Source organism: Fusarium musae, chromosome 7 (assembly GCF_019915245.1).
Source record: "Fusarium musae strain F31 chromosome 7, whole genome shotgun sequence".
NCBI lineage: Eukaryota > Fungi > Ascomycota > Sordariomycetes > Hypocreales > Nectriaceae > Fusarium > Fusarium musae.
Window position 1 is genome coordinate 2,956,583 of NC_058393.1, and position 26,070 is coordinate 2,982,652.

The 26,070-nt window shown below is 47.1% G+C and overlaps 8 protein-coding genes across 8 annotated transcripts; 3 read left to right on the top strand and 5 right to left on the bottom strand.

The window, feature by feature from the left end:
* Positions 1 to 783: 783 nt before the first annotated feature.
* On the bottom strand, positions 784 to 5,392 carry J7337_010088 (uncharacterized protein; the record flags this gene model as incomplete). The annotated part of the gene is made up of 3 exons (XM_044827675.1): positions 784 to 3,973; positions 4,025 to 5,246; positions 5,296 to 5,392. 3 exons carry the CDS (start codon positions 5,390 to 5,392, stop codon positions 784 to 786), a joined length of 4,509 nt encoding a protein of 1,502 aa, XP_044678269.1.
* Positions 5,393 to 9,514: 4,122 nt separating this feature from the next.
* J7337_010089 (uncharacterized protein) lies at positions 9,515 to 10,874 on the bottom strand (the record flags this gene model as incomplete). The annotated part of the gene is made up of 5 exons (XM_044827676.1): positions 9,515 to 9,799; positions 9,843 to 10,211; positions 10,332 to 10,408; positions 10,456 to 10,752; positions 10,799 to 10,874. 5 exons carry the CDS (start codon positions 10,872 to 10,874, stop codon positions 9,515 to 9,517), a joined length of 1,104 nt encoding a protein of 367 aa, XP_044678270.1.
* Positions 10,875 to 12,506: 1,632 nt separating this feature from the next.
* Positions 12,507 to 13,070, top strand: J7337_010090 (uncharacterized protein; the record flags this gene model as incomplete). Its single annotated transcript, XM_044827677.1, has 1 exon — positions 12,507 to 13,070. The coding sequence occupies one exon, from the start codon at positions 12,507 to 12,509 to the stop codon at positions 13,068 to 13,070; it is 564 nt and encodes a 187-aa protein (XP_044678271.1).
* A 252-nt stretch (positions 13,071 to 13,322) lies between these two features.
* On the top strand, positions 13,323 to 14,441 carry J7337_010091 (uncharacterized protein; the record flags this gene model as incomplete). The annotated part of the gene is made up of 1 exon (XM_044827678.1): positions 13,323 to 14,441. One exon carries the CDS (start codon positions 13,323 to 13,325, stop codon positions 14,439 to 14,441), a length of 1,119 nt encoding a protein of 372 aa, XP_044678272.1.
* Positions 14,442 to 15,732: 1,291 nt separating this feature from the next.
* J7337_010092 (uncharacterized protein) lies at positions 15,733 to 16,733 on the bottom strand (the record flags this gene model as incomplete). The annotated part of the gene is made up of 5 exons (XM_044827679.1): positions 15,733 to 16,142; positions 16,306 to 16,335; positions 16,382 to 16,530; positions 16,578 to 16,614; positions 16,676 to 16,733. The coding sequence occupies 5 exons, from the start codon at positions 16,731 to 16,733 to the stop codon at positions 15,733 to 15,735; spliced, it is 684 nt and encodes a 227-aa protein (XP_044678273.1).
* Positions 16,734 to 17,026: 293 nt separating this feature from the next.
* On the bottom strand, positions 17,027 to 18,280 carry J7337_010093 (uncharacterized protein; the record flags this gene model as incomplete). Its single annotated transcript, XM_044827680.1, has 3 exons — positions 17,027 to 17,493; positions 17,555 to 18,112; positions 18,163 to 18,280. 3 exons carry the CDS (start codon positions 18,278 to 18,280, stop codon positions 17,027 to 17,029), a joined length of 1,143 nt encoding a protein of 380 aa, XP_044678274.1.
* Positions 18,281 to 19,276: 996 nt separating this feature from the next.
* On the top strand, positions 19,277 to 21,126 carry J7337_010094 (uncharacterized protein; the record flags this gene model as incomplete). The annotated part of the gene is made up of 3 exons (XM_044827681.1): positions 19,277 to 19,656; positions 19,714 to 20,985; positions 21,042 to 21,126. The coding sequence occupies 3 exons, from the start codon at positions 19,277 to 19,279 to the stop codon at positions 21,124 to 21,126; spliced, it is 1,737 nt and encodes a 578-aa protein (XP_044678275.1).
* Positions 21,127 to 22,837: 1,711 nt separating this feature from the next.
* On the bottom strand, positions 22,838 to 25,174 carry J7337_010095 (uncharacterized protein; the record flags this gene model as incomplete). Its single annotated transcript, XM_044827682.1, has 1 exon — positions 22,838 to 25,174. One exon carries the CDS (start codon positions 25,172 to 25,174, stop codon positions 22,838 to 22,840), a length of 2,337 nt encoding a protein of 778 aa, XP_044678276.1.
* Positions 25,175 to 26,070: the final 896 nt, after the last annotated feature.

The following is a 26,070-nucleotide window of genomic DNA, read 5'->3' on the forward strand; positions in this document are numbered from 1 at the left end:
CATCGGTGACCCACAGCCCCAGTTGCTGTCAGCTGTGGCGCATATGTATCCAATGAACGAAAACATCGGTAACTTGAAATATGGGTCTAGGACAGATTATCCTTGGTCTCCAAAATGTCATTTCATCTGCCTTCACCGATATTCACGTCTCAATCAAGTGTCCATTACTTTCTATGACTATAAAGGCCTCCGGGTAGATGAGTATAAGCATAAGTAGCTCAATTATGTACTGAGACTTCTCTGGACGACTGTTGAGAATTTAGTGTCAAGATATGCCAATAGCTGGAGCCATCTTGAATATAATGACCAGGGAACAATATACTGATTCTTGTTCGAGTTGACGGAGTAAACACTAGGCTTAGGATATATCAGCCGAGAATTCGGATGATAAAGTCAATAAGAGCCCTCTGAAGTCTGGGAGAGGCTTGAAATGGAAGGCAAGATTGAGGTTTAGGAGAGACTTAAGCAGACGTTGACCCTCCCGAAGCGCTTGCTAAGAAAAGGAGCATAATAATTAGCAACAACAATAATAATATATTCAAATTATAGTTTCTAGGATATATACCCCGAAATTAAACAGACATTTCCACCCCTAGAAAGTTAAACCAATCCCGATATAAACCTTTGCTACCTGCCTGTATCCTCTTCGTTGTTGAGTTTGTGACAAAGTGGACGATACCTCCCCTGGGAACGATTGAGGCGATCTAGTTGTTTCTGAATCTCAATTTCCTCTTTCTTGTCCAAATACTGGGAATGAAGCACCCCTCTCAGAGAGTCTGCATGCTATTGCTTAGTCGTGCGGGTGGTGTATAGGAAGTGAAACTTACTCAAACAAACTTGGCCCAGGTCTGCAAAGTTGCAAACTATAATATAGGCTAGTTGAAAGATAAGAAAAGTTGGCAACATGACAACGCCATAGAAGATATGCGTATATGTCGTGAGCTTGGCCGGCTTCGGGTTCTTCAACTTGTTGCAAGCAATCAGAACTCTTCGGGCAGGGAACACTAGGCACATGTACCTAAGCCAGAACCAGATATGCCAGGAGTGATCGCCTTGATAGTGTTTACTCTCCTTGTGGTGTTGCGCTCCTTTCTTGGGCAAATGCTCACCTCTAGAGCTGGAAGTATGCGTACTTGGAGCCTCGATGGTTGCATTACCACTCTCTTGATCACCAGTGATGGTTTCCACATGGCTACCCCCGTCATCGCTGATATCATGGTGAGCCAATGAACTGATGGTCATTTTTTCCTGTGATTTGCTGTCGATAGCGTCCCTAATACTAATCATGACAGTGGTGAGACTCTTTGCATTGATGAGTGCAACGATCGTCAAGACCAAGGCAATTGCAGCAAAGGCCACCACACTCCCTAGAGTCTCTCCTGAGGGCGCTCCATTCATGCTGAAAATGCTGGCTGCAAAGCCAAGAGGCAAGAAAACGACAGTGACGTAGGTAAAGAAGCGAATGTTCTCAGCTCCACGCAGGCTGAGGTCGTTCCTAATGCGCTCTTGATTCGTCGCCAGCCTTTCTCGGAGTGATTTTATACTGTTGTGGTATAGTCTCAAGTCCCTCGTTCCTCGGTGAGTCGATGCTTCCAGCTTTCTGATAAAAGGGCGATACTTGCTCTCATCGTTGCGAGTCCAGCGTGGCCGCTCCTGGCCGCGATCCTTCTCTCTTGTTTCCCACTTCTCAATAACCAACAGCGCTTCTAGGACCTCTTTTTCGACACGCTGGAGAATATCCATATCATCCTGCCAATGTGCTATAGAGGTGAAATAAGTTTCGCTAGTGGCCCTCTGGTAATTGAAATCTTCGGAATGCCTGTTTTGCACGTTCTCGAAAATCCCTTTGGTGCTCTTGACAAGAATCTTCAGAAACCTATCCAGCAGATGCAACTCTAGGACTTTTCTTTGTTGCAGGCAACCTTGTTCTCCAAAAGTTTTTTCAGATGTGCCTGGGTGAAACGAATGGTGAAACCTTTCTGCTGTAGAAAACGGGATAAACTCGACGAGATGGCATGTCCAATATCTGTCGAAGAAGTCCCCTTGAAACCGAAATGACACCGAGTTCCGGATGATCTGACTCTCAGGCTCCCTTGGCACAGCAATACTGATTGGCTCGGGTATGCCTTCTGGAAGATTGAGTGGTTGATTGGGAGGCCAAAGCTGGTAAAAGCTCAAATGCAGCTCAGTCTCCCAAGTATTAAGAACCATGCTGACGTCGTCAATAAAGTAATTATCGTAATGAGAATGCCTGTCAAAGAATTGAGACAAAGCTTGAACCTCCTCGGCAGAACTAGAAAGTGTGCAAACAAGGGCAGTGCTAGGGAATGCTCTTTTCAGCCAGATAAACCGTTTTTTCGCCTCATCAGGGCTCCTTGCTTCTCCTAGAAGATCCTGAAGCTCGGCATCCCCATCCGCCTTTTGTGGATAGATATTGTAGTTCACCGTTCCTTTATTGCGTTTCTGTGATTCTTTTTTCTTTTTCGGTACATTTAGGAGGAATGTTAGAGAGGCCTGGTTAGGCAGCCTGTCCCGGCAAGCTTTGGCCACGACCAAGCCAATGTTTGTTCCCATATCACATTCTTCTCGTAGACTATCCGCTTCCTTCTTAAAATCTATAGGCTCATCACGGGTGAGAAACGTGGGGTAGTTGTATAACCATTCATCAGCCAAGTCGACAATGCTGCTTTGGTCAATGTGGTAGGTGAACGGCATGTATTTTTTCATTGTCCAGCTGTTGGTCTGTTCAGACTGAAACTTGTTACGTGATAGATCTTTCTGTAATCGATCATAGGTTGTGTCACTGGAAAGATAACCAGATCCGAGGGTATGAGGCATCGCCGCCAACTCAGTCTTCTCGTGTAACTTGGCTGGATCTTCGCGCGACTCCTTTTGCGATTGCTCGTGCAAACTCAGTGCTAAGTGAATGTTCGACCATTGAGTTAGAAGGATGAACGGAATCTCAAAGCCCACTTGGAAATACCAATCCTTATCAGATTCCCCTTTGAACAGTGATGGCTTTTTCGAGATCTCGTCGATTTGGCCAAAGAACAGACCATGTGAGTCGGTTGTGCCGAATAGGATCCCAAGAGACTGTATTACCATATCCAATGGCGAGGCCTTGCCGATAGACCTCCCTTTCATACCCAGCATCATTGCAAGCGCATAGGTCGCAGAATTGTCCCAGCCGGCCTTAGAGCTGTCAACATGATACGACTGGGCCTGAAGCGTGTTATGCCATGGGCTGTAGAATGGTGATTCCGGAGCAAAGAGTTCAGAATCCAGAGCGTGAAGGAGAGCTGTATCACCACCATGAAGTAAAAATCGACTCTCCCGGGGAGATCGAGTTGTGGATATCATTCGTTTGGATGAGACGTCATTCAGGGCAATAAACCGCTTGAGGATCTCATTGGCGTCTTTGAGGCGATTCCCGAGACCTTCCAAACTTTCGTCTTGGGGTCTTGGATTTCCTTTAGACCTTCTCGTCAAAGCTTCCCTTGCCTTGGATGCCCTCCATATCCAGATATGGTCACTGAGACGATACTTATCGCATCCTTCAACATTAGATCTTGGCCAGACACATTTCTTGCGTCTGTCCAACTTTGCTAGGCCTGCCATCCACTCTTGCGCAATCTTGAGTATGTCTTGACGCCGTGGTGAATCAGAGTCGCTTTTTTCGATATCATCAAATTGAAAGAACTTGATGATCTGGAAAGCAGTGTCTGTCAAGGCATCATTCAGTGTGAAAGGTGGGTACTGGTCAATATTGACAAGACTCCCTGTAACCCAGTAGTTTGCCGCAAAGGAACCTTTGGAAGTTTTCTTGGCACGTAATAACCATTCCAAGTGTCCTCGACACACAGTCATGATTTTCTCCCTTATATAGTCGACATACGTGTTGTCTGCTTCGGTTAGCGGTCCGAACTTTTTTGTTATGAGCTTCATAAACTCGAGTAAAAAGCTGAAAGCAAAGCTAAAGGGGCATTAGTTGTTTGCCTCGCCTCCTATCGTACAACAAACTTACAAGGTTGCTGAAGTGTGCACACGGTGTCCTGAAATATCGCCACATGTCAATGCGAATCCTAGAGTATCGTCGTTTGATGGTATTGGGATCGAGCAGACGGATAGTATGTGCCACAGATTCCGTCGCATAAGATAATGAAGGAGCTTAGAGGTTTTCCCCGGTCCCTGTGGAATACTGTCCATAGGCTCGTCTGTCACGAGTTTCATATCCAGCTCTGGGGGAAACAGGGAGAAGAGTTCAGCTCGGAAGAAAGAGGACTCCCGTTCCAGAAGATGGCCAACATTGGCCTCGCCTGGGCTTATCAAGAATGGCTCCCAAGAGCGGTTTCCCAATGCCGGTAAGGACAACATCTTATAAGCTGTCACGACCTCGACATCATCATTTACCTCTATGGGTATGTCTTTCAAGTCAACAAACTTGATACTCGGACCAGATGAGCTGTAGAGGTCGGTCCATTGAACTGCTTTGCCATCAATAAAAACAGTGACCACTACCGCAACGGCGTCACGCGTCTCTTGTCGGCTGTTTCGATCCTCAGGCTCATCCTGGTTCTTCTCCTCACAAAATCGACACAGGATCCACGAGTAACCATTTGGACCTGGCTTATGAATATGGCCGTCCCTGTCTTCGTTGAACGTGTTACTGACGTTGGCAAACTCTAGGTCTCGTATGTGCATGCCAGTCCTAAAGCGTAAAGAAAGCGTCTTTGGGGATTCTGAAGAATTCATAATCCGACACTGCTGTAACACGGTCTTGTTGTGAACCATCCATTGTTTCATGATTCTTAAGTCTTTGTCGACGCAATCATATTCATATCGGGGCCATCGATCGTGTACAAAGCTCATTTCGACTCCTTCTTCATCTTTATCTCCTTCTTCTTCGTAGATGCTAAAATCGTCTGTCTCTGAAATGTTCTCGGAATCGTGATAAGGGATCATCATGCCATAATCGATGGGTGCCTGACTTCGCCCCAGTTGGAGAAGTTTGTCCATTCGTTCCTTTACGAGCCATGGCTCCGGTGTTCCTGACTGGTCCACGCAGAACATACCCGAAGTTCCTGTCCCAAGGTATGTGCTGAATTGTATCAGATCACCCTTTGAGTTGACACTTGCAGTTACACCATCGTCTCCGAATGAAGCATATGGCAGTGGATTGGGCGGGTTTGACCAAGTGCCGTATGAGCATTTCTTTGGTACAAAGTGCGGGGTTGGCTCGCCTGACCCTGCTGGGGACGTCAAAATACATTCAGTTGGCAGATAGGGCTATCTTACGTTGGATAAATGGTTTAAATCTCTTATTATCTTCGGGTGCGGGATGGTCCCAGAGACGGGGCTCATCGGCATTTCCTGGTTCAGAAGTGTCGGACATGGAAATAGTGATTCTTTTTGTTCGGTTTGTTGGGATACTCCAAGTCAGACTTTGTATTTTCACCCAGCGCGTTGAGGTAATTTTGAAACCTGCACAGAAAGTGGGAAAATAGGACTTTTTATTATGAATTCCAATGTAATTAGATCATCAAACCTCGTTTCTCCCCCGCCTTGACAGGAGAGGGCCTCAATTTTACAGCTGAATATTTCTAACAGCGGATAATGCAGGTCTCAGGTAAGCGCTGGCTCGAGCCAATCCCCAGGCGCTACATCTATGCCTTTTAGGTACCGTGAAGCGCACCTATAAGCGACCAGCAGCACTCGGAGCTAGGATATCAGTTAGATGAAAGCTGTTAATCTATAGAAATTAACAAGTCTTTTGTTATACTAAAGAGAATTGCTTTGAGGGATTATTATAAATGAAGTCTTCATAACTGGCATACTTCTCTACAGACTGATGGATCTCAATGATCGGAGCTTCACTGCGGGAAAGCATCTACGCGGACCCGACCAAATGGGACCAAGAAACGACAGCTGAGTCAAGCTGAGAAAAGGAAAGACGAGCAGTACACAAGTAACATCAGAAGACTTACAGAGTATCATCGTTTCCTTTGCTCAGTACGTGAGTAACCCGGCTTATTTCATGATTTTTCTTTAGCTGCAGGTCAGTTGTTTAGATGAAAACAATCGATTGCCTTGGATTTCTTCTTTCTCAGAATCCCACGCGGTTCTCTCGTACTCATTCGATAAGCATATCTCGCGACTGAACGAGACCCCGAGAATTATCCGCCTATATGCTGCAGTATATACGTCGGTGTTGTAGGATGTGTCTCTCGAATGGCCACTGGTCCCTCCTAATTGCCAATGATTCTCCTACGCCAGATCATCATGCCCTTTATAATTAACACCAGGATATTTATCTGATTAGTATATGATCATCATTACATTTAAATAGTAGGCTACAAATTTTATTCATCACAAGATGCTCCAAGCATAACTGCTGTATTACCTGAGAAAACCAGCCAGCGTTGAAACATTCGCCCTAGTGGCGTCCAACCCTCCGGTAAGCGACGGAGATCATCACCAGACCGCCTCTCAAGGAGTAAGAAAAGTTCCGACATTGAATTAGGGTACAAAATAGACTGTTCCAGAGGCTCACGAAAATATGCTAACATTGCCTAAGTCTTTTTGTCACTTAGACCAGAGATGCTGAGTTTTCTTTCCTCCCCTCGCCACAGATCCAGGCCCCCAAATCAATCGCGATCACGCGCGACATAACCCAATCGGAGCAGACCTCTTTCCAATTTTATCCAAAGCCAAGAAATGGCTGAGCGAGCTGAAAATACTAGAGGCTTTATTGGACAAGCAGCGCTTGGCTGTACTACCAGAATAAGCTTAAAATAAAGAAATGGCGTTAGCTAGACTGGCCGATTCAGCCTCACACATGCCATTGGAAACAGCTGGGTTAATCCCCTGGTCCCTACCCCCAGCGCATGAATTCCCTGTCGACTTTGCATCAAAGTTCCTGTGAGATTGAAGGGAAACGGAGTCATCATGGCGCAGTATAGCCAAGTCCACCAGGGCGTTTACGAGATGGGAATACATGGGACTTCGACGTATCATCCAACCTTGAACCCCAGCGATCCGTCTAGCTACGGTTACTTTCCCACCAGAAAACCTGCACCATATCCAACGACCACAGAGTTCGAAGACAGCCAACATCTCATACATCAAAATGCCCCAACAGGCTTCCAACGACCAGCAAAACGTCAACCATTGCGAAGAAGACTTGGCAAAACAGGACTGACAATAATTATCCTCGGAACGATCGTCATTATCGTCTCATGCGCTATCCTCGTTTATCTCTGGCACGGCGCCGAGAAAGTCCGCAACAGACAGCCCCGAGGCAAAGAATGGGACAGAATTGTTTTTGACAACTACGCAGCGCAGGTAGCGACGCTCTGCTCTGCTGCAATACGAGTATCGATGGATCTGCAGACTTGTCTCGCTGCTGCGTCCATGGCAGCCATTGTCCTTGAAACGGCCGGTTGTCGAATCTCGGATCTGGCGAGGTTATCAATCTCCAGAGCCTCCAGTTGTGATGCAAGTCCGTGGGATATCTTCCTCATCACGAAAAGCAACAGAAAGACCTTGTTCCACTGCACCATATTACTCTTTAGCTTTCTACTAAGCCTTGCTATGACTTTTACGTCGACTATCTTGCTTTTTGATTTCAAAGCGCTTCCGATCGCTGCACCGATGGTCTCAGAATCAATTTATGTTGGTTTCGATATATCAAAGGATACAGCTGTGTTCTCTGGTGTATCTTACTGGCAGTCCAAGCCATCCGCACACTGGCGATTTGCAGAGACAAGGCCTTCAAGTCAGAAACTTGCGCCTAAGGATGTGGCAGATACGGGAGATGTGTATCGAGCCATGATACCGATGGCAAATGTTGATAATCGAACCTCGCTGGAGTATTACTCTGGACCTACGATTGTCACCAACATGAGGACAGCATGTGTAGCACCGACGCTTAATAATGCTACATTGGAGTATATATACACTGGAAGCAACGCTACAGAAGGTCTTTATCTCCAAGCGGAATTTAACGCCTCAACCGGTTGGGAGTCAGGACCTAGAATAAACGGTTCATATCCAGCGAGACTCTCGTGTCGTATCAACAACGAATGGGACCAAACCAACTCGACATCCTGGCCAATATCGTTCTGCAGCTTCAACATGAAAGAACTAGCCCCCAAAAATGACAGTTTCACGAATCCACTTTCACGCCATCCGTACAACTTTCATCCAGTACTTCTCCTCAACGCAAGCGATAGTCTGACCCGGCTGAGACCAAAGTATAACATGACTACGAAAACGTGGTCGAACGTGACGGTTCCGGAAGACATGCAAATGGCAAGGTCATCGAGCAAGGGACCATGGACGACAGCGACCAATAAGACTGGTACTCAACTCTTCCAAGCGAGTGTGTGCTTCCTCACCCAGAACATACCGCTTTTATACAACGTCACCATGGCAGGTAGAGCAATACCATCTGAGCCCACGTCTATAGCAAAGTGGAAAACACTACAGGGCAAGAACGGAACACAATTTCTCAAACAGCTTGGCGTGGGGGCATCCCCCTCTGACACTGAAGCAAGAGGTATTCTCGATCTGAAGGTACTTTCGGGGCCAGCTTCTATGGCAGATACAGGTTTTGCTGACTGGGATGAATGGGTCTACCAAATGATTCATTCCAGTCTTTTCGACTATAGTATTTCCGGCGGATGGACCTTCAACAACGATGCTTTAGAAGGATGGTTTGACACAGTAGCGAATTGGCCCGCACACCCGGAACATTCACATCTCTTTCAGAGTGTTCTCCAAGAAACGGATGATCCAGCACGAGCAGTCCAAGAGTTATTCTTTCGGTTCTACCAGATGATCTTCCACGATATCCTACCCTACTTCACTCAACAGCAATCTGTCTCTACGATAAACGTGAAACAGGTTATTATTCCAAACCAATGGACGGGCTTGATAATTATTTTATCGGGTGTTATCCTGCACTTGGTTCTTACGTTGATAACTCTTATCATGTTTATGGCTTCGACGAAGACCTCTATTCTGGGAAATGCTTGGCATGCTGTGTCGCAGATCATTTCGCCGGAGACGAGTGTTGTGGTGGAGACTGTGGCGGGTAGTGGGATGCGGGATGTTGATGTTGCGAAGTGGGCGGAGTCAACGGGTTCTGATGGGCATGTGTATGGGTTGTCGAATTGTGCAGATAACAAGGTTCGTAGACGGTAGGGAATACTACATGGCGTTGCATATATCATCAAGAATAGAGAAGCATATTCGTTGATGATGCTGTGAAAAACAAGCGATATATGAGTTAAATGTGCTATTTGCAGTTCGTAGTCAGACCTTACGCCGCCTTCTTTGAGCGACAGCAACTGGAGGAAGACAGAAAACTGAGTCTCTTATTATTCAGGACGAATGACTTGGGGAAGTTAGTACAAATTTACTATAGACTTAGGATAGGTTTAGAATAGCCTTTACTAAGTTTATTTTAATACCTAATGGCAAGGTCTGAGATTTCTTGCCTCGGGAGGTCGAACTACTTGAAACTCCTTCCATGGAATCCAGGGAGAATCTGCTGTCCTTCCAGCTCATCATAAGTGATTCCCCTCTTCTGCGATTGCTGCCAAGTCTGCTTCAACGTCGTAAACTCTCCCATCGTCGGAACGCGATGGCCCCCCCTCTCGAACTCATTCTGCGTGTAGCCCTCGCGCTTCAAAAGAGGCGAGTCAATCGTGTTAAGCACAAGGTCATTCTCTGCGCGCGAGAAGTATAAAAGGCCCAGACGGTCTACGTTGCGCTGATCCTTGGGAGGGACGGATACCTAATCTGTTAGTCTGTGAAACAAAGTGAAAGGGTTAACGTACCCGATGGATGGTAGACTGAACATAACCCCCCGTAAGAAAACTCAAGGCATCACACGCATTCACCGTCAAACTCCCATCAAGAGGCTTAGCCCACTTCCAATCACCAGTATTGTGATCCTTGATCTGAAGACCAGCTACAGGCTGACGGAAGAGAAGCGTGTACGAGCCAAGATCAGTATGGCCTCGGGACCAAAGACCGTCTTCGAGCTTTTCAATCTCTTCGGGGGAGAATTTCCCGTATTTCATGTAGCGAAGATGGGATTCGTTGTGGGTTCCCCATTTGTGCAGGTTGACGAGGTGGTCTTCTGGGATTTGGAGGGCGAGGGCTGTGAGGTGGTAGAGAGGGTCGAGGACTTTTTCGTGGAGGTCCTGGTTTCAAAGTCAGTAAAGTTGTGACGAATGATTGATGGCTGAAGCTTGATAGCTCAGAAGGATATAGCAAGGTGACAAATCACGTGGAATGTGAGAAAGGGTGTTGGAGGAACTTACCTTCGCGAACGAGGTGATCTCATCGATGTGATCCTTCAATAATTTAGGAACAGGCTGCGATATCTTCCCATTATCCGCTACAACGAATCAATATTGCAGCCCACTGACCTGTAGATCAACTTACTAGCCATGTTCCAAACCTCAGTCTTCTCCTGCACACCACCTGAAAGAATCCTTCTTCCACCAGGTCTGTACCCGTTATACTCCCCCGCATCAAGATCAGGAACATACTTGAGCTTTTCTTCGATGGGGAGGTCATAAAAGGCATTACCAAGAGCGAATTGTCTGTCGATGGCAGATTGAGGAATGTCGAATTTGGTTACATAGAAGAAACCTTTGGTGCGGATTGCTTCGATGAGAGTTTGAGCGAGTTCGGCGTTGCCTTCGGGGGTACCGTACTTGGAGAGATCAATGTTTGCCACTAGAGGAGTTAGAGTGATAAGGGGAAGAGGAGCGGGGGGATGTACAGTCTGCCCAGTCTAGATCTTCCTTTGTCTCGGGGACGTAGGAGTACTGGGGAATGTCTGAAACGGCAGATGGCATTTCAAAGTATGGTGAACAAGTTTATGAGTCTAGGTGTAAGTTATTGTCTTGAAATGAAATGAGGCCGCCGGGAGAAGATAGTCAAGTTGATATATATGCGCGACATTTGAGATGTGATGGCTGACATATCAACGGAGATAGCGATGTCGTGATTGACTTCTCCGCATGAGATGCCACGCTGTGGAGGGGAAGATGTTTTCCGATGTTGATCAACTGCTTGCTCAATCTTGATAACGATGGCGCAATCTGATCCTGGGGGTTTAGTCAGGATAGCAACTTCAACAACGTTATCTCGAGGCTTTTGATTGATTGAATTGCTCAACAACTTGGGTTCAATCTTTCGTCAACTGGAATTCCTCTCATTGCCTGAGTGAAGTCATAATTCTTGTCTCTTCGAATATTATTGAGCGGTTCAACTTACACGGACTCCGCGCCCTAACCGACTTCTATCCTTTGAGCTTGTATCTAGACTCATGGTACGGACAATTTACTAACAGTGTTTGTAGCCTTGAGACATGACAAATTCTTTCATTGACTGAAATATGAAACCATACTCTTTCGAAATAGCGATTGGAAAATGCGCTGCGCTGCATCCAGCTTGGTCAGGATGGGTTAGTGCAGGAACATGACAGGTGGGCCCATCCGAGTTACTAGGTTACTAGGTTCTCTCTGCTAGAATAAGCTTACAGCTACAAGCCTTAACTATAAATAATACTTCTAGCCTATAATTTAGATATTAATACTATAATAATTAACTAATAGCTATAATATAAAGCTAATATAATAAGAACTTAAATAATAACTCTTTAGCTAGCCTTAAAAGTATATAAAAAGCTTTAATTCTTTAGATAAAAAAGGTTAACTTAATACTATATATACCTTAGATCTTTAAAATAGTAGCTATATTAATAAGACTAGTCTTTTATTAATATTAACTTTACTAAATACTAAATATTAATAATTATATTAATAAAACTATAATTATACCTTAAGCTATATTAGTATATATAGTAGCTTTATAAAGAAATAATAGCTATAATAGCTTAAAGTAATATTATAAAGCTACTATAAAGTATATCTTTATATAAGACTTTAATTAACTAAGTAATAACTTCTTTATTAAGCTAGCTTTTTTTAATTATAAGACTATTACTTATATAGTAGCTTATAGTAAATTCCTTATAAAAGTTATTTTAATTACTTAATAAAAGAAAAAGTACTATTTAAGCTATTAAAAATAAATAAAAAGGTAATTTATAAAGTAACTATATAATTAATTTAGTAAAATAAAGCTTAAATTATATTTATATTTAATATATAAATAGTAATTTACTAAAAGGAACTACTTTTAGGTATAGTATATAATAATTAGAATTATTAAGAAATACTAATATATAAAAAAAGCTTAACTTAAAGAAAGTTTTATAATAATATATATATTAATATTACTAAAAATAAAGGTTAAAAGAAGGTTTAGGGTAATTAGAAGGTAGTAGTAGTATTAAGTTTATAAGTTAGTTATAAGGTTAGAAAATACACTTCGGTTTTAATATAATGCCATCCGAGTCACATCAGACCATTGAAGCTCTCAACTTCAAGCCAACATTATCGACTTCGTTTGAAATTCACAAAATGGTCACAGCAGCTTCTGAGCTACGACAAAAGTCATGGAGACGAGATGAGTTTCTCATCTCGACCGACCCTTCATTAATCCCAGTCAAAGAAGTCATCAAAGTCTTTACTTCCAAGGAATTCTACTGGGCAAAACCTCTCCCAGAAGACGCGACCCGCGAAATGCTCAACAATGGCCTCTGCTTCGGTCTCTACGACACAGATACAGACTCTCCACCTCCATCTCCCGGCAATCCTATTAAGAAGAAACCGTCCGGCCCCAAGTTCATCGGCTTTGCGCGCTGCATTACAGACTTCACAACAGTCCTCTACATAACCGACGTCTGGGTCACACCCGCCTACCGCAGCGAAGGACTAGGCACATGGCTTATGGAATGCATAAACGAAGTTGCCGAGTCAATGCCTCATTTGAGAAAGAGTATGCTAGCTACGGGCGATTGGGAAAAGAGCGTTCCGCTTTATGAGAGTGTTATGGGGATGAAGGTTACGGAGGGGACGAGAGGGGAGACGAGGGCGATTATGGAGAAGAGAGGAAGGGGAAATCCGAGATATGAGGAGAAGTAGGAGAAGAAGGAATAATAGATGAAGATTTTCGGGGAGTTTTTATATCCTAGTTACTACTGCATTTGATTCCTGAGACTTCGTGTCATGAATTCACGGTTATAGGGATGTCATGCCCGAGGTTGAGTGGCCAACAGAAAATGCGGGGTTACCCACCAAGTTCTAACCTCACATCATACATCAACCACCAAATTCATCATCACAGTCCACAATCTCTCACCACATAATTACGAAACTATCGTAAAACCAACAAAAATGCCTTTCCCAAAACTCCCTCCAAGAGCCGCCTACATCAAACTCTTAAACCCCACCAAGCGCAACGCCCTCAGCATCCCCGTGCTCAGAGACCTCAAGTCCCAGCTCGACAGCGCCCTCACGCTGCAACCCAGCGGGCGAGCAGGCCTGCTCCCCAGATTCCTCCCTGGCATTCTCAAAGAGCTCGAAAATGCGTCTCAAGAACAAGATCGAACCTCGGAGGAATGGAGGAGGTGGGACTGGCTCGTCAGCGCATCTGAATGGAAGAAACAGCGTGCCGGTTTACCTGATGTTCTCGTCCTCAGAAGCGAAGGGCCTGTTTTCTCATCAGGTCACGATCTCAAGGAGCTGTCGCAGATGAGTCGGGAAGATGTCAAGACTCTGTTTGATCTCTGTACCCAAGTCATGATGACTATTCGGAGGAGTCCCGTGCCGATCGTTTGTCCGATCCAAGGCCTCGCCACAGCAGCTGGGTTCCAACTCGCCATGAGCACCGACTTCCCCATTGCTCTGCCAGAAACACAATTTGCCCTCCCGGGCGCAAAGATCGGATTACCGTGCACTAGTCCCTCAACAGCAATTTCACGGCGTTTCCCCCCTGGCACAACATACCGAATGCTCGCGACGGCAGAACCAATAAAGGCATCGGACTACCCAGAGGCCGTCGACGTTGTCAAAGTCTTACCGGGGCAAGATCCTGAGGAGGCTCTAGAGAAGCGTGTAGTAGATGTGGTTGAGCGGATGCTTTTGATGTCGCCGCCGCAGCAGGCTGTAGGGAAATGGGCGTACTGGACGCAGTTTGGATTTGGGAGGACGTGGGGTGATGGGTATGAGCAGGCTGCTCAGTGGGCGGCTAGGGTCATGGCGTTGCATGCGAGGAGTGAGGATGCGAAGGAGGGTGTTGCTGCGTTTTTGGAGAAGAGGGAACCTGTTTGGATAAGCAGTGGTGATCATGAGGCCCCCGCAGCTGAAGTCACTGATACGGTTACCGACGATGCTGCTTCTTCAATTGAGGCTGATGTTAGTGATGTTAGTGGTACTGAGGCTGGCGAATCCACACTTGAGAACCAAACGCCCGAGACCGATGTCGACGGTGCTACCACAACAGAACGTAGCTAGACTTGTGAATTAAAGCTTAAATTCGTCACTAAGGACCCGAACTGTCTTCCATTGTGGATTCCACCTCTTTGACCTCTTAGAGGCCTACTCGAGACGCAAGCTTTTTCTACCCTCGGACACCCTCAATGCCATGCTTGGCATCTTCAGTTTACTTGCTAAACACAAAACGAGACCTATCTGTCATATCTGCGGTGTTCCCATTCTGCGTCTCCCCGAAAATCACGAATAAAGGTCACGGGGAAGGTCACGTAGCCGAGAAGTGTTCAGAAGTAACAGCAATACTGGTGTCAATGCCGCTGTAAGCCTCGGTGGCTTTCTCGACGGTCTATGCTGGCGACTTGAAGAACCCGCCCATCGGCGGACAGGATTTCCAAGCTGGCCATGGACAGGATGGCAGGGCGTAGTCGCTCACATGAACAAAGATAGCACTGCTCTTAAGCAAACTAACGGATTTACGATAGACGTGTCCATAATTCCTGGTAATCAGGACGGAGGAATTGCAGTGCCGTGGAGCCGCTGCTAAAGGAGCCGTAGACAGGCATAGTATTGGGCAACTTGCAGAATCATAGGCACAACGAACTTCACGACACGACAGTGGTTGTCTTCCAGGAACAGAAGCATGAGCAGGCGCAGGGAAGCGTACAGGGTCATGTGTACTACGAACGTGTTGGCCTGCTCCGTCTGGTATATTGCACCCTTGAAGCCAGTATGTTAAAGCAACGGACGTGGAGGAGAAGGTGATGGAACAGAAGTCCGGTTTTGACGAAGGAGCTAATATTACTTGTCCGCGGATACGAAAACGAGTCGCGTGATGGTCTATCTACTCAACACGCCATTTAACAACTGCACTAGCAGAAATTCTTTTTCAGAAATTCGCGAAACCTACTCTTTCCACTCACTAAGATGACGAGATTCGCTGTTTTCGAGTATCCTATCTCAGACCTTCCGCTCAAGCGTAAGCGCAATGACTCCTAGCCTTCGCCGGTGGCTTGTCGCTGAAAGGGCGTTGCTCATCCTTGATCTGGCCTTTGTTGCAGTACCGGTAGCCGTGGAGGACACGATGGTAGTTTAGCTAGTGATTGCCGTGGTGGCGGCCGTTGATAGTCTCCGTAGGCTTTACTGATTTACCCAATACGCCCATTGGGCAGCTTTCTTCATCTCCTCAACTGTCTCGATTCATATGTTGAGCTAAGCGAAAAAGCTATTGCTTTATTCGTTCGCCTCAGCTATGATCTGTCTTGGTAAGGTAATTGGCCCGCTCAGCTGTAGTGTCACCAGTGACAGTCCAGACTTATCGCGCTTCTCCCAAGCTCTCCAGTTCTGTTTCCGATTCAGCACCGTGGCCCTCTTCCCCGTAGCTATCATAAGGCACAGGCTCATCAACATCCCTTTTCCAAAGGATCCACTTCTTCACAAAGTAAGGAACTTGTTGATCCCATACCCACGTGGCCAGTTGGATCTTTGGACGCTCATAGACCCTTTCAAGGTCCTCCAGACTCCGACTGCTGGTTTCTTCAATCAAGAAAAGAACAAGGATGAATGCGATGACGTTGAGGACGGAGAAAACCCCCAGTGTTCCTCGTGCGTGGAAAGCATGATAGATCTCAGGTAAGAGGATAGATAGGAGACCCGCAAAGAAAAGGTTTATGGTGATAGCTACTGAAGCTCCCTGGTCCGGGTTAGGATTGAACGATAGGGGACCTGGGTAGACTCACTGCTTCACGATGAGATGATGGAAAACTTGGTCAAGTTAGTGTAGACTTTTACCAAGCACCGGGGTCCTTACCTCTCGGAGGCCAAAGTAAAAGGGATCGGCCCTAAGCGTCGTCAGTTATGTTTATGGCTCATGGGCAAAGTAACTCACCTAAGCCAGGTGCATATGCCGCCACGAAGCCTTTATCAAGTTAGAACAGCTCCCTCGTTTGGGGCGAAGGACTCACAGTATACGAAGACGGTTCCCACGACATTTCGAGCCTCTATACCCTTTGAGAAATTGTCGTTATACGCAATAGCTGCTGCCATGAGAAACAGACTCATTAACGGTAGTGTGAAGAGCAGCCATCGCCTGCGGCCCAACGTGTCGATCGATCTTTGGACTGTTAGTACAGGTATTCTGAACGGGGGCAAGGTACTAACCTCATTGCAAGGAGTCCGAACAGAAAGTTTACACCACCTGCACCGTAGTTAGTGTGAGACACGAGGCTCATGTGGCTGAGGACTCTTGAAGCACGTACCAAAGCCGACGCTGTATGCTAGAGTTGCCTTGAGGTTGTCGTATGCCCCACTGAACATCTTGTTAGAGTAGAATGCGAAGACGTTGACTAAGAAGTGTTAGTAGACTTTGTGAACAAGGGTTCCTCAATGTACCTCCACATAGCTGCTGTGCCAGTGAGACTATGCAGGTGCTGTATACAGCATTTCTCAAGAACCTTGCCTGGAAAAGGGTCGAGTACTGCAGCTTTGATAGCCTCAAGGAGGCTGCAACTCGTCCCATGTATGTTAGCCCGCTTTGCTTGGTCCTTATTATACTCGCTTGGTCTGTCTCCGCCCTCTGGGGTCGGTTGGGCCACCAGATGAGGATGAGATCACGCAAGGCCAGAAGCTAGTCGTACCGAGTTAGCCACTACCATGACAATAAGGTTATCAGGTCTTACCCGATGAGATCTGATCTTGAGTAGAATCTGAAAGGCACGGTCGATGCTGTAACCAGGAGTGTCGGAACGCATGTAGTATCGTGGACTCTCATAGCACATAGCCACGGCGATGAGTAGGAAGAGCGCTGGAGCGGCTGGAGCACCGAGAATAAGGCGAAGAGCGAGTCGCGATCTGTTTTCTCCATCTTGTCCTAGGTATCCAGTGGCATCAGCTATTACCATGTTGATGACAGACCCCATGAGGATACCGCATGCAACCCTAGAGGTATCAGAGAGAGTCATCAAGAAGCGGAAAATAACATACCAGAGCTGCCAAGCTAGTACAATAGAGCCTCTCCAGAACCGGACGGCTGTTTCGGACGCGAGAACGGGCGCACTAACTGCTTTGATACCCATCGCTGTTGCTCGTTAGTCCATCGACTGGAAAGGAGTTACCGGAAGATAGAACGCCACACGTACCAAAACCAGCAATGATTCTAACCAAGAGCAGTTCGAGCCATGTCTGACAGAACGCAGAACCAATGGAACTTGCAATGATCAACAAGGCGGACACCGTGAGAGCCCCCCGACGACCGATGCAGATATTGATAGGAAGGGACATGGGCGAACCTAGCAAAGCTGCGGTGAAGTAGGGCATCGCATTCATGGCCCCAGAAGTCCAAGTCTCATCGCCTGTAGGTAGGTGTAGAGGGTTCGACACATCCATGGCGTAAATATCAGCTGCATTGATCGAAGCCTGCACATGTCCCTGAAGGAAAGCAGCGAGAGAGACGGTGATGATGATGGTTGGCATTCCGGGCTGCGAGAAGACATGTTCTCTCTCATCACGAATGCATTTCTTTTCATCTGGTGTGAGGTTATTGGGCATCGGATTCTCGGAGGACTCGGTAATGGGGTAGTAGTTGATGTTCTGGGCAATGCTGAAGGCCCTCTCAAGTTCGTCGACGGTCACGGTGGGGAGGTGCTCTGCGAGAACAGCGAGGGCTTCTCTGATTTCTGTCGGGGGAGTAGTGTCGGCTGTTCGTATGTCAGCTCGTGTCCCTAGCTATTGACAGCAAGATACTCACAGAGCACGCTTCGATCGCCACCGCGTTCCTTGATCTGTCGTCTTATCCATGTCTCCCAGTCCTTTTTGAACTCGGAAACCTTGCCAGAAAGAGAAAATGAAGCCTTTCCATCAGCCATAGTCAATTGGTCCCAGATGGCAACTAATGTTGGGCCTGGATAAGATTAATTGCAAGTCGGAAAGGATGGCTCAACGGACGTTATATAACTGCACGAGGCATACTCCCAAGCAGCGCGACACATGTATTTAATTCCTTTGAACTGATTTGCCGACGAAATCACAAAACGCGGCTCTGTTCGCTCGGAGAACTGCATTGGTGGTTGCAGGACATGAGGCTCACCGCCATGGTTGAAACAATAGACCAAGTTTGAATAAGAGAACGATGTCTACAAAACAAGGATTTATCCCTGGAGGTAAACAAACTCGTTGCGACTTTTGATTGAGCATTGACCCGATGCAAGATAGTAACCAATCGTGGTATGCAGTAAGCGAGTCACGGCTGTTGAGGGGGTTGAAAATGAGGCCATACTACTCTTCTCCAGGTTTGAATTTGTGATTTCATAGCAAACAAACCAAAAGTGCAGCGAACGATGACTAGACGACCCAATTCGTTCTCACCATTGGTTTAATACCCTGGCATCAAACCACCAATCGCCTCTCGAGGGTTTCTTCCATTACGCAAACTGCAGTCTCGATGATATCTTTGACTCAGACCGAGTGTTTCATAAAACGGCATGGAGGGCTTGGGGATGTCACACAACATCCGCAGCGGCGCAGCCTGATTTTGCCTTCCCATATCAACATTCCCCAGACCCGAGACTCCCCGCCCGATGACCAAGTAGCTTCGAAAGGTTCTGGCTTTTGCGGAGGCGGGGCGTTTTGAGGACGTACCGATTGGTATTCTCTCTCATCATCCCGTCTCCCCATATTTCTTGGTCCTAACCCCGCTGGCTCACCTTTTTCCCGCGTTTGGCTTATGCATACCCCAGAATTCTTCTCTTCGTCACTCTCGTCAGGGATAGACTTGCTCTGACCTCAGTATGACCCCAATGGAACCCATAGGCGGCGCCATCGCCGTTGCACAGGCGATCGTAGGCACTTGCAAAGCCATCCACATGTGTGTAACGGCGATCAAAGACTCGCACGACACGCTGGATCGATGGAACGTTTCGATTAGCTCTCTCCAACATATGTCGGAGCAGTTCGAAGTTGTGTTACATGAGAGAAGGGCCCGTCATCCTGCCAGGGGATCGCTCGAAGGAACGCACTATGGAGTCATCAGCGCACATCTTGATCGATTCAGCCGTGACCTGAGGAAGCTTGAGAGCAATATCTCGAGTACCAACCTTGCCAACCGAGCTTCAGCTTCGAAGATCTCGTTGAGAAGCAAAGTAAAGCTTGCCTTCACAATGGACTGGAGAGAGAACGAGCAGCTCCTCAAGTGGATAGATCGCCACGTCACTTTTCTTCAAATCAACATAGATCTCATAAGAGGGTATGTCCCAGTACCACTATTTCTCAGGCTTCCTCGTCGATACTGAAACTGTCACAGCGTGAACGAGGAAAACATGAATGACATTGAACGAGCCTTGGGGACGGGCCACGACAGTTGGAAACCCGTTCCTACACCTGAAAGCCTTGATGAACCCAGATTTGTATTGGACGATTGGTTGTCCTCTGCAGAGGGCTTAGCCAAGCATGTTGCCATTCAAAAGTTAGACACTGCAGATAGGGCTACCCCTACACCAACCGAGATGGATTGGGACCTAATGCACGATACAACTGAATTGACCTCTTCAATCACTGTGAGCCCCGTTGAACAGGAACTACGCCTTCATGCCACGATGCAACAAGTGGACAATCTGGAGGCTTCCAAGATGCCTGTCATTGCATCCAATGTTCAGCTGGAGGTTATACGACTATCTGACGAGCTGAACCAAGAGAAAGGACTTACGCCAACCTTCAAGGAGACATTCCGGCTCCAAGAAAGATATGTGAACCTTCTTTTCAGTTCCATCGAAAAGCATCCTGTCTATGGAGACAGAGCCAAGACGTACGTACGTGAGAATATCATACCCAACCTGAACCAGCACGACCCGGATTTACGCGAGGTTTGGTGGAGTGTCGGACGGATGTTTTACACCATGGAGGACTGTGACCAAGCAGAATACTGGCTCCGGCGTGCGCTTCTGAATGGCTATATTAGAGTCGATAAGGATAGCAACCACGCTGAGATTGAACAGATTTCCAAGATGATTTGCAAGATCTACGCGAGACAAGGCCGTCCGCAGTTTGCCACTGCCCTTGGACAATACCTAGAACACCACGTTGGATATGATCCAACAAAGATACCTGGTGATCTCGAAAAGGCCGTCGAATGGTGCTTGGAGCAGGGATTTGAAGTCCACACCGAGGGAGATGAGCTGGTATTCACTAAAGAGAAGAACGGCAGAGGCAGAAGCGCATTGCATGAAGCTGCCTTGGATACCAAGGTGAAAGAGTCCATCATCCCACTGTTACTGAAAGACGATCTCCTCGCACTAAGAAACGCTAGCGGAGATACGGCGCTTCTGCTAGCAGTCGGAAAGTCAAACACTGCAGTGGCCAGACACCTCCTCAAGACACCATCACTAGTTCATGTTAGAGATCGGGAAGGCCGCACGCCGCTTCACAGGTGCTGCGATCACAAGACATTGAGTCTACTTCTCGAAGCTCTAAGCGGATCGATGCATCGGTCAAGTCTCACGCATGCAGACCCAGATAGCTATGACGCTTCATCTCTGATCGACATCAACTCACAAGACGCGTATGGCAAGACAGCGCTGTTTATAGCATGTGCGCAGGGAAACCTGAGAACTATGAGGAAGCTCCTCGACTCAGGAGCGCACGTGAACATATCAGTCAACACTGGAGTATGCCCGATCTTGGCTTGCTCATCCTGCACCGGGATATCATTGACGAGTAGAGAGCGGATGATCCTACACTTACGTGCTAAGGGTGCCGATCCGGACCAGCAGGACATTGATGGAAACACGGCCAGGAAGGAACTTCGAAAGTTTTACTCGTCGAGCAAGGCGGTGAATAAGTTCCTGTCTCTTGATCCCGCAGTGGAGATAGAGAGGTTGGAGAAGAAGGCTAGAGCGGAGAGAAGAGGGAGTAACGCAACTGCGAGCACAACGAGGAGTGTGTTTTCATTGGGACGAGTGTTTAGCTGGGAGACACGGAGCTCCTCATCGTCAAGTTGACCTTTCAACTCAGATTTTATATCATACAGGAAAATCCTCACTTTTTCTGTCAGACATCTGCGAATGGCATTGTATACTCTTCACTCGGTAGCTGTCTGGTACAATCTTTGTCGTGAGCTCTCTCATACATAATTACAAAGGAATCAATGAAGCCGTTTTTTTAGCTGTAGTTTCAGTCTCAGATTCCGCAGCAGAGTACAGTTTACCGCACCGTCTTGTCAAGGAGGGGGAAATGGTCCCATCTCTAATTCACTATTGAGCTTTCCTTCCCATCCTCGTTGTGTCTCCTCAGCTCTCCCTCTGTGCATCAAAATTTTCCCTCTACAGCGCAAAATCTCCCTTTTTTTTCTGATCACCGACACTTGGCCTCACGATGTCCGTTTCTTTTGTGGTTATTGCAGCTCTTGAAGAGTATGAGTTTGACCTAGAAGCTAGCTTTCCTCGTCTTGGTCCTTGCGAGTCTCCTTGCCTTGGATGCGCGCTTGCCATTCACCGAGATGACCGTCTTGTTTGCGTGGTTGACGAGACAGAGACTTGCTACACTTAGTGTACTCACAACCATTAGAAATGCACTGCCGTTCCCGACTTTGAAGCTTCTTATCAAATGGCCGCTTATTGTTTCTTGGATCCTACTGGAACTGAAGGCTCTAGTCTAGTACTGCTAGAACCAGGTTGACCATGAAGTCACCCCCCTGGCGTGTTGTACAATGCTTTAAGGAACTCGGATCCGCGCTCCGCTCCCTCAACGTCTTGGCAAACCCTTGCCGAATCACCCCTCGTAATCCGATCGGTGCCGCTCCTGTACTCCGAGTCCAGGAGCTTTCTTCTATCCGGCAATATCTTTCCCTCATCTGCCGAGTCTAGGCCAGGACACCTTACTTCAGAGTACCCCGGGGATTCAGTGAAGTTGGCATTTTCACTGCGGCGCTCGATAAGCTGACTACCCCTCGCGGTTCGTGATCTTCTAGACAACGCAACAAAGCGGGTGGTCGGAGAGACTCACCGCCGATTTCTTCCTGTGATGCATCGACGCCGGTAATCTGACCCCACGTATCGTCGTTCGTTTTGCTGGGCAGGGTCTTTCTCACCAGAGGCCTGTCCAATCCACTCCTCAGTGCCGTCACCAAATGATAGAAGAGGAGGAGAGTAGTGAGTAATCTAGTTAATATTGAGCTTCGCAAACCTTCTGGTCAGTGTTATACTTTAGTCCTAAATTAATGCCCAAGTATCCTAAGCTTAGGCCTAACCTTTATCGTAGGGATCCTAAACTTAGGATGAGATCAGCAAAATGAACCCTGAAGCTTATGATGATGCGATCATCTTTGAGCAGGTAGATCGAGGGACACGGCAGGTTCTCACAAATGCAGGCAAGAAACTACTGTATGGTAGACTTGCTATTCTTCTATCAATCTACACAAGCAATGGACAGCCTCACGCCACAATCTCCACCCGTCTCTTATTCCATTGATGTGTCAACGCCTTGACCTTGGGCTGTCTCTTAACCTCATCATACAACCTCGCAGTAAGATACTTGTAAATCCAAGGCGAAGCACCATTGTACACAATACTATGATCACTATCCGTGAACGCAAACATCTTCATCTTCTCAGGCGAAACACCAGCTCCAACGAGAAGATCGATCATAGCAGCGGCGTGCTGATAATGAACGTTGTCGTCGCCAGTTCCGTGAAGGATACTGAAACTGCCGGCGATGTTCTTGAAGCCATCGACTTTGTGCACGGCTGTCTCGAGATATCCATCCTTGTTCTCGTCAAGAGTCTTCATGTAGCGCTCGGTGTACATGGAATCGTAGAAGCGCCAGTCTGACACTGGAGCGGTGATAAGACCGAAGCTAAACACGCCAGAGTCTGCCTCCACGGTCTTGGCTGTGAGATATCCACCATATGACCATCCCCACATTCCAATCTTATCAGCGTTGATGAAGCTATATCTCTTGATGAGTTCCTCTGCAGCCCAGATCTGATCGAGAGGTTCAAGCTTTCCGAGCTGAGAAGTAACGAGCGAGCGATATTTGCGGCCTTTCATGGCTGTTCCGCGGTTATCGACGGTGTAGACGATGTATTGAAGTTCAGGATCAGACGAGATGTAAGATTTCCATCCTAGAGATTGGAAAGACTTTGCGACGCGCTGGGAGTTGGGACCGCCGTAGGGAGTGAAGAGAACGGGGTACTTCTTGGCGGGGTCGAAGTTGACGGGGAGTTGCTGCATGACGTTTAGGGAGTAGCCATCAGGGTGCTTGAGCTCAAAGTATGTGATGTTGGGCATGCTGTACTGATTGATTTTCTCGTAAAAGGCCTTGTTATCTACCAGGGTGCGGACAGGCTTGCTGGTGGAGTTAGTGGTGTATAGTTCCTGATACGGAACGTCGGGGCCCTGGTAGTGAAGAATGTAATATCCACCACTGGAAGAGAACGACGCAGACCAGTAACCGGGAGTCTTGTCATCAACGAGAGGAGTAATCTTCTTAGTCTCCCACGAGACCTTGTAGACATGTCGCTCAGTAGAGTGTCGCTTCGAAGCTTGGAAGTAAACAAGCTTCTTAGCAGTGTCGATGTTGAGAATCGTCGAGACCTCCCACTTTCCAGAGGTAAGCTGAATAGCTTTGCCACCGTTGACGGGGTACAAGTAGATATGGTTCCAACCATCTTCGTCGGAAACATCAACGTAGTAAGCATCCTTCTTCTTGGAACTCAAAGGACCAACGAAGGAGATGGAAAGGGTATGTTCAAGCCATCCGTCGCTGCCGTCTCGCTCACGAACGACCTTTGACTTGAGTGTCTCGGGGTTGACGACGACGTGAGCATCTTGGTCTTGAACACGGTTAAAAGCGCGGTAAATGAGAGAGCTGTGATCCTTGGTGACCCAAGCGACTTCTCCGATGATGAGCTCCTCAGGCTCAAACGCATCAACAGGAACAGCCTTGTACTCGCTGCTCGAAATATCGAGAATGTTGAGCTCGACAGTAGGATTCTTGGATCCAACCTTGGGATACCGAAGGTCCAGTTCGCGAGGATATGTCGGCGCAAGCTTCTGGTTATCCATGTAGTAAGGAATAGTGAAAGTACCAACACCAGTCTCGTTAAAGCTCAGGAACGCAAGGAACTTTGCATCAGGCGACCACCAAAGTGCCGAGCGACCACCGTAAATCTCCTCCTCGTAAACCCAATCAGGCACACCGTGAAACATATCCGGACCCCCATCACTTGTAATCTGCTCAACATCGCCGTCTGCACCACGAATGAAGAGATTATTACCCCGCACAAACGCAACGGCTTCTCCACTCGGCGCAAACTGCGCATACTGGATATCGCCAACCTGGTCTTTCACGAGCGGTTCGCTCTCTCCAGACTCAACATCGAGGATGAAATAATCTGCGAAATACGAGTAACGGTATTGCTTGGTGTAGTTTGACGCGATGAGGACACGCTTGGCGTCGCTGCTGATCCAGTACTCGTGCAAATCCTTGGGGAGTTTATCAGCTGTGACGAACTTTGTTGTTTCTTCACTGACGATGTCTTCGAGAACGAGATCGCCAGAGTCGCTGAGAACGATATAGTTTCCATCTTGGCCAGCGGAGGACCACTCTACGCTCATGGTAGTAGGTCTCAATTTAGCGCTTGGACTCGTCTCATTGAAAGTAAGTAGGCGATCACCCTCACCAACAGGTTGATGCGGCTGTCGAGGAGGATCAATCGCTAACCCCAACGGGGCGAGCGCCAAAAGAGCGGCCAGCAATTTCGCGACCATGATTAACTGAGGGTGCAGAAGAGAACCTTGAGGAGCAAAGAAAAAAAACAAGAACACGGCGTGGCGTTACACGGCGTTCTTATGGATAAACTTCCGGGACGAGATTAAGCTTATACTGGGGATCGACAGGGCTAGTGAGATAGGCGCCTTCCCGCAGCGGTTTAGATGTGGAATTTACAGGGGTGTTAGACCTGCCGCTTTGGACCATTTTTACAAAGTTCCCCGTGTTATGTTGCGTTGGCCAAGACTTGGTTTCTTGGGAGGGCGACAAAAGTTCGTGAGAAGATAAGGAAGGAAGGTTATTGTTGATAAGGTGATGGGATCGTCCTTGAATCAAATTTGGGATCGAGTTGGAGTGAGCCAATTACAGGGGCGAGTTTAGGGTCATAATTTTGATTCTTCGTGATGTTTTACCCCTCACTTGTATCATCGTTTTGGATCACTAACCTATAGACCTTACAGCAAAAACGCGATGTCCATAAACAGCACTGATGATGATCATACTCAACACCTTACTTAAGCAAGCTATGATTAGATCACACGATTAGACAAAATAACTAGTAACTGGCATATTCAAAGTGAAGTCCAATGCTACTGTAATTTAATTATCTAGAGCAGCTATTGCCCATGGATGTATCAAGTCCAAGCGCCGCTTCTTGACTTCCTTTATACAATATCCTACTCTATCCTGACCTATCCATTTCGAGCCGGCACTGATGTTTTGTAATAGGACAACCCATCTTTTTTCGGTCACTCGAATATCGCGTTCTGATGAGCTCTCTTTTATGCAATTTGCAATATCCAGATGATACTCTGCTGCAGGTGAAAAAAACTCTCCGGCGCTACCCGGAGGATTTGCATCACCTTTGATGAGAAGTATCTCGAATTGTTCTTCG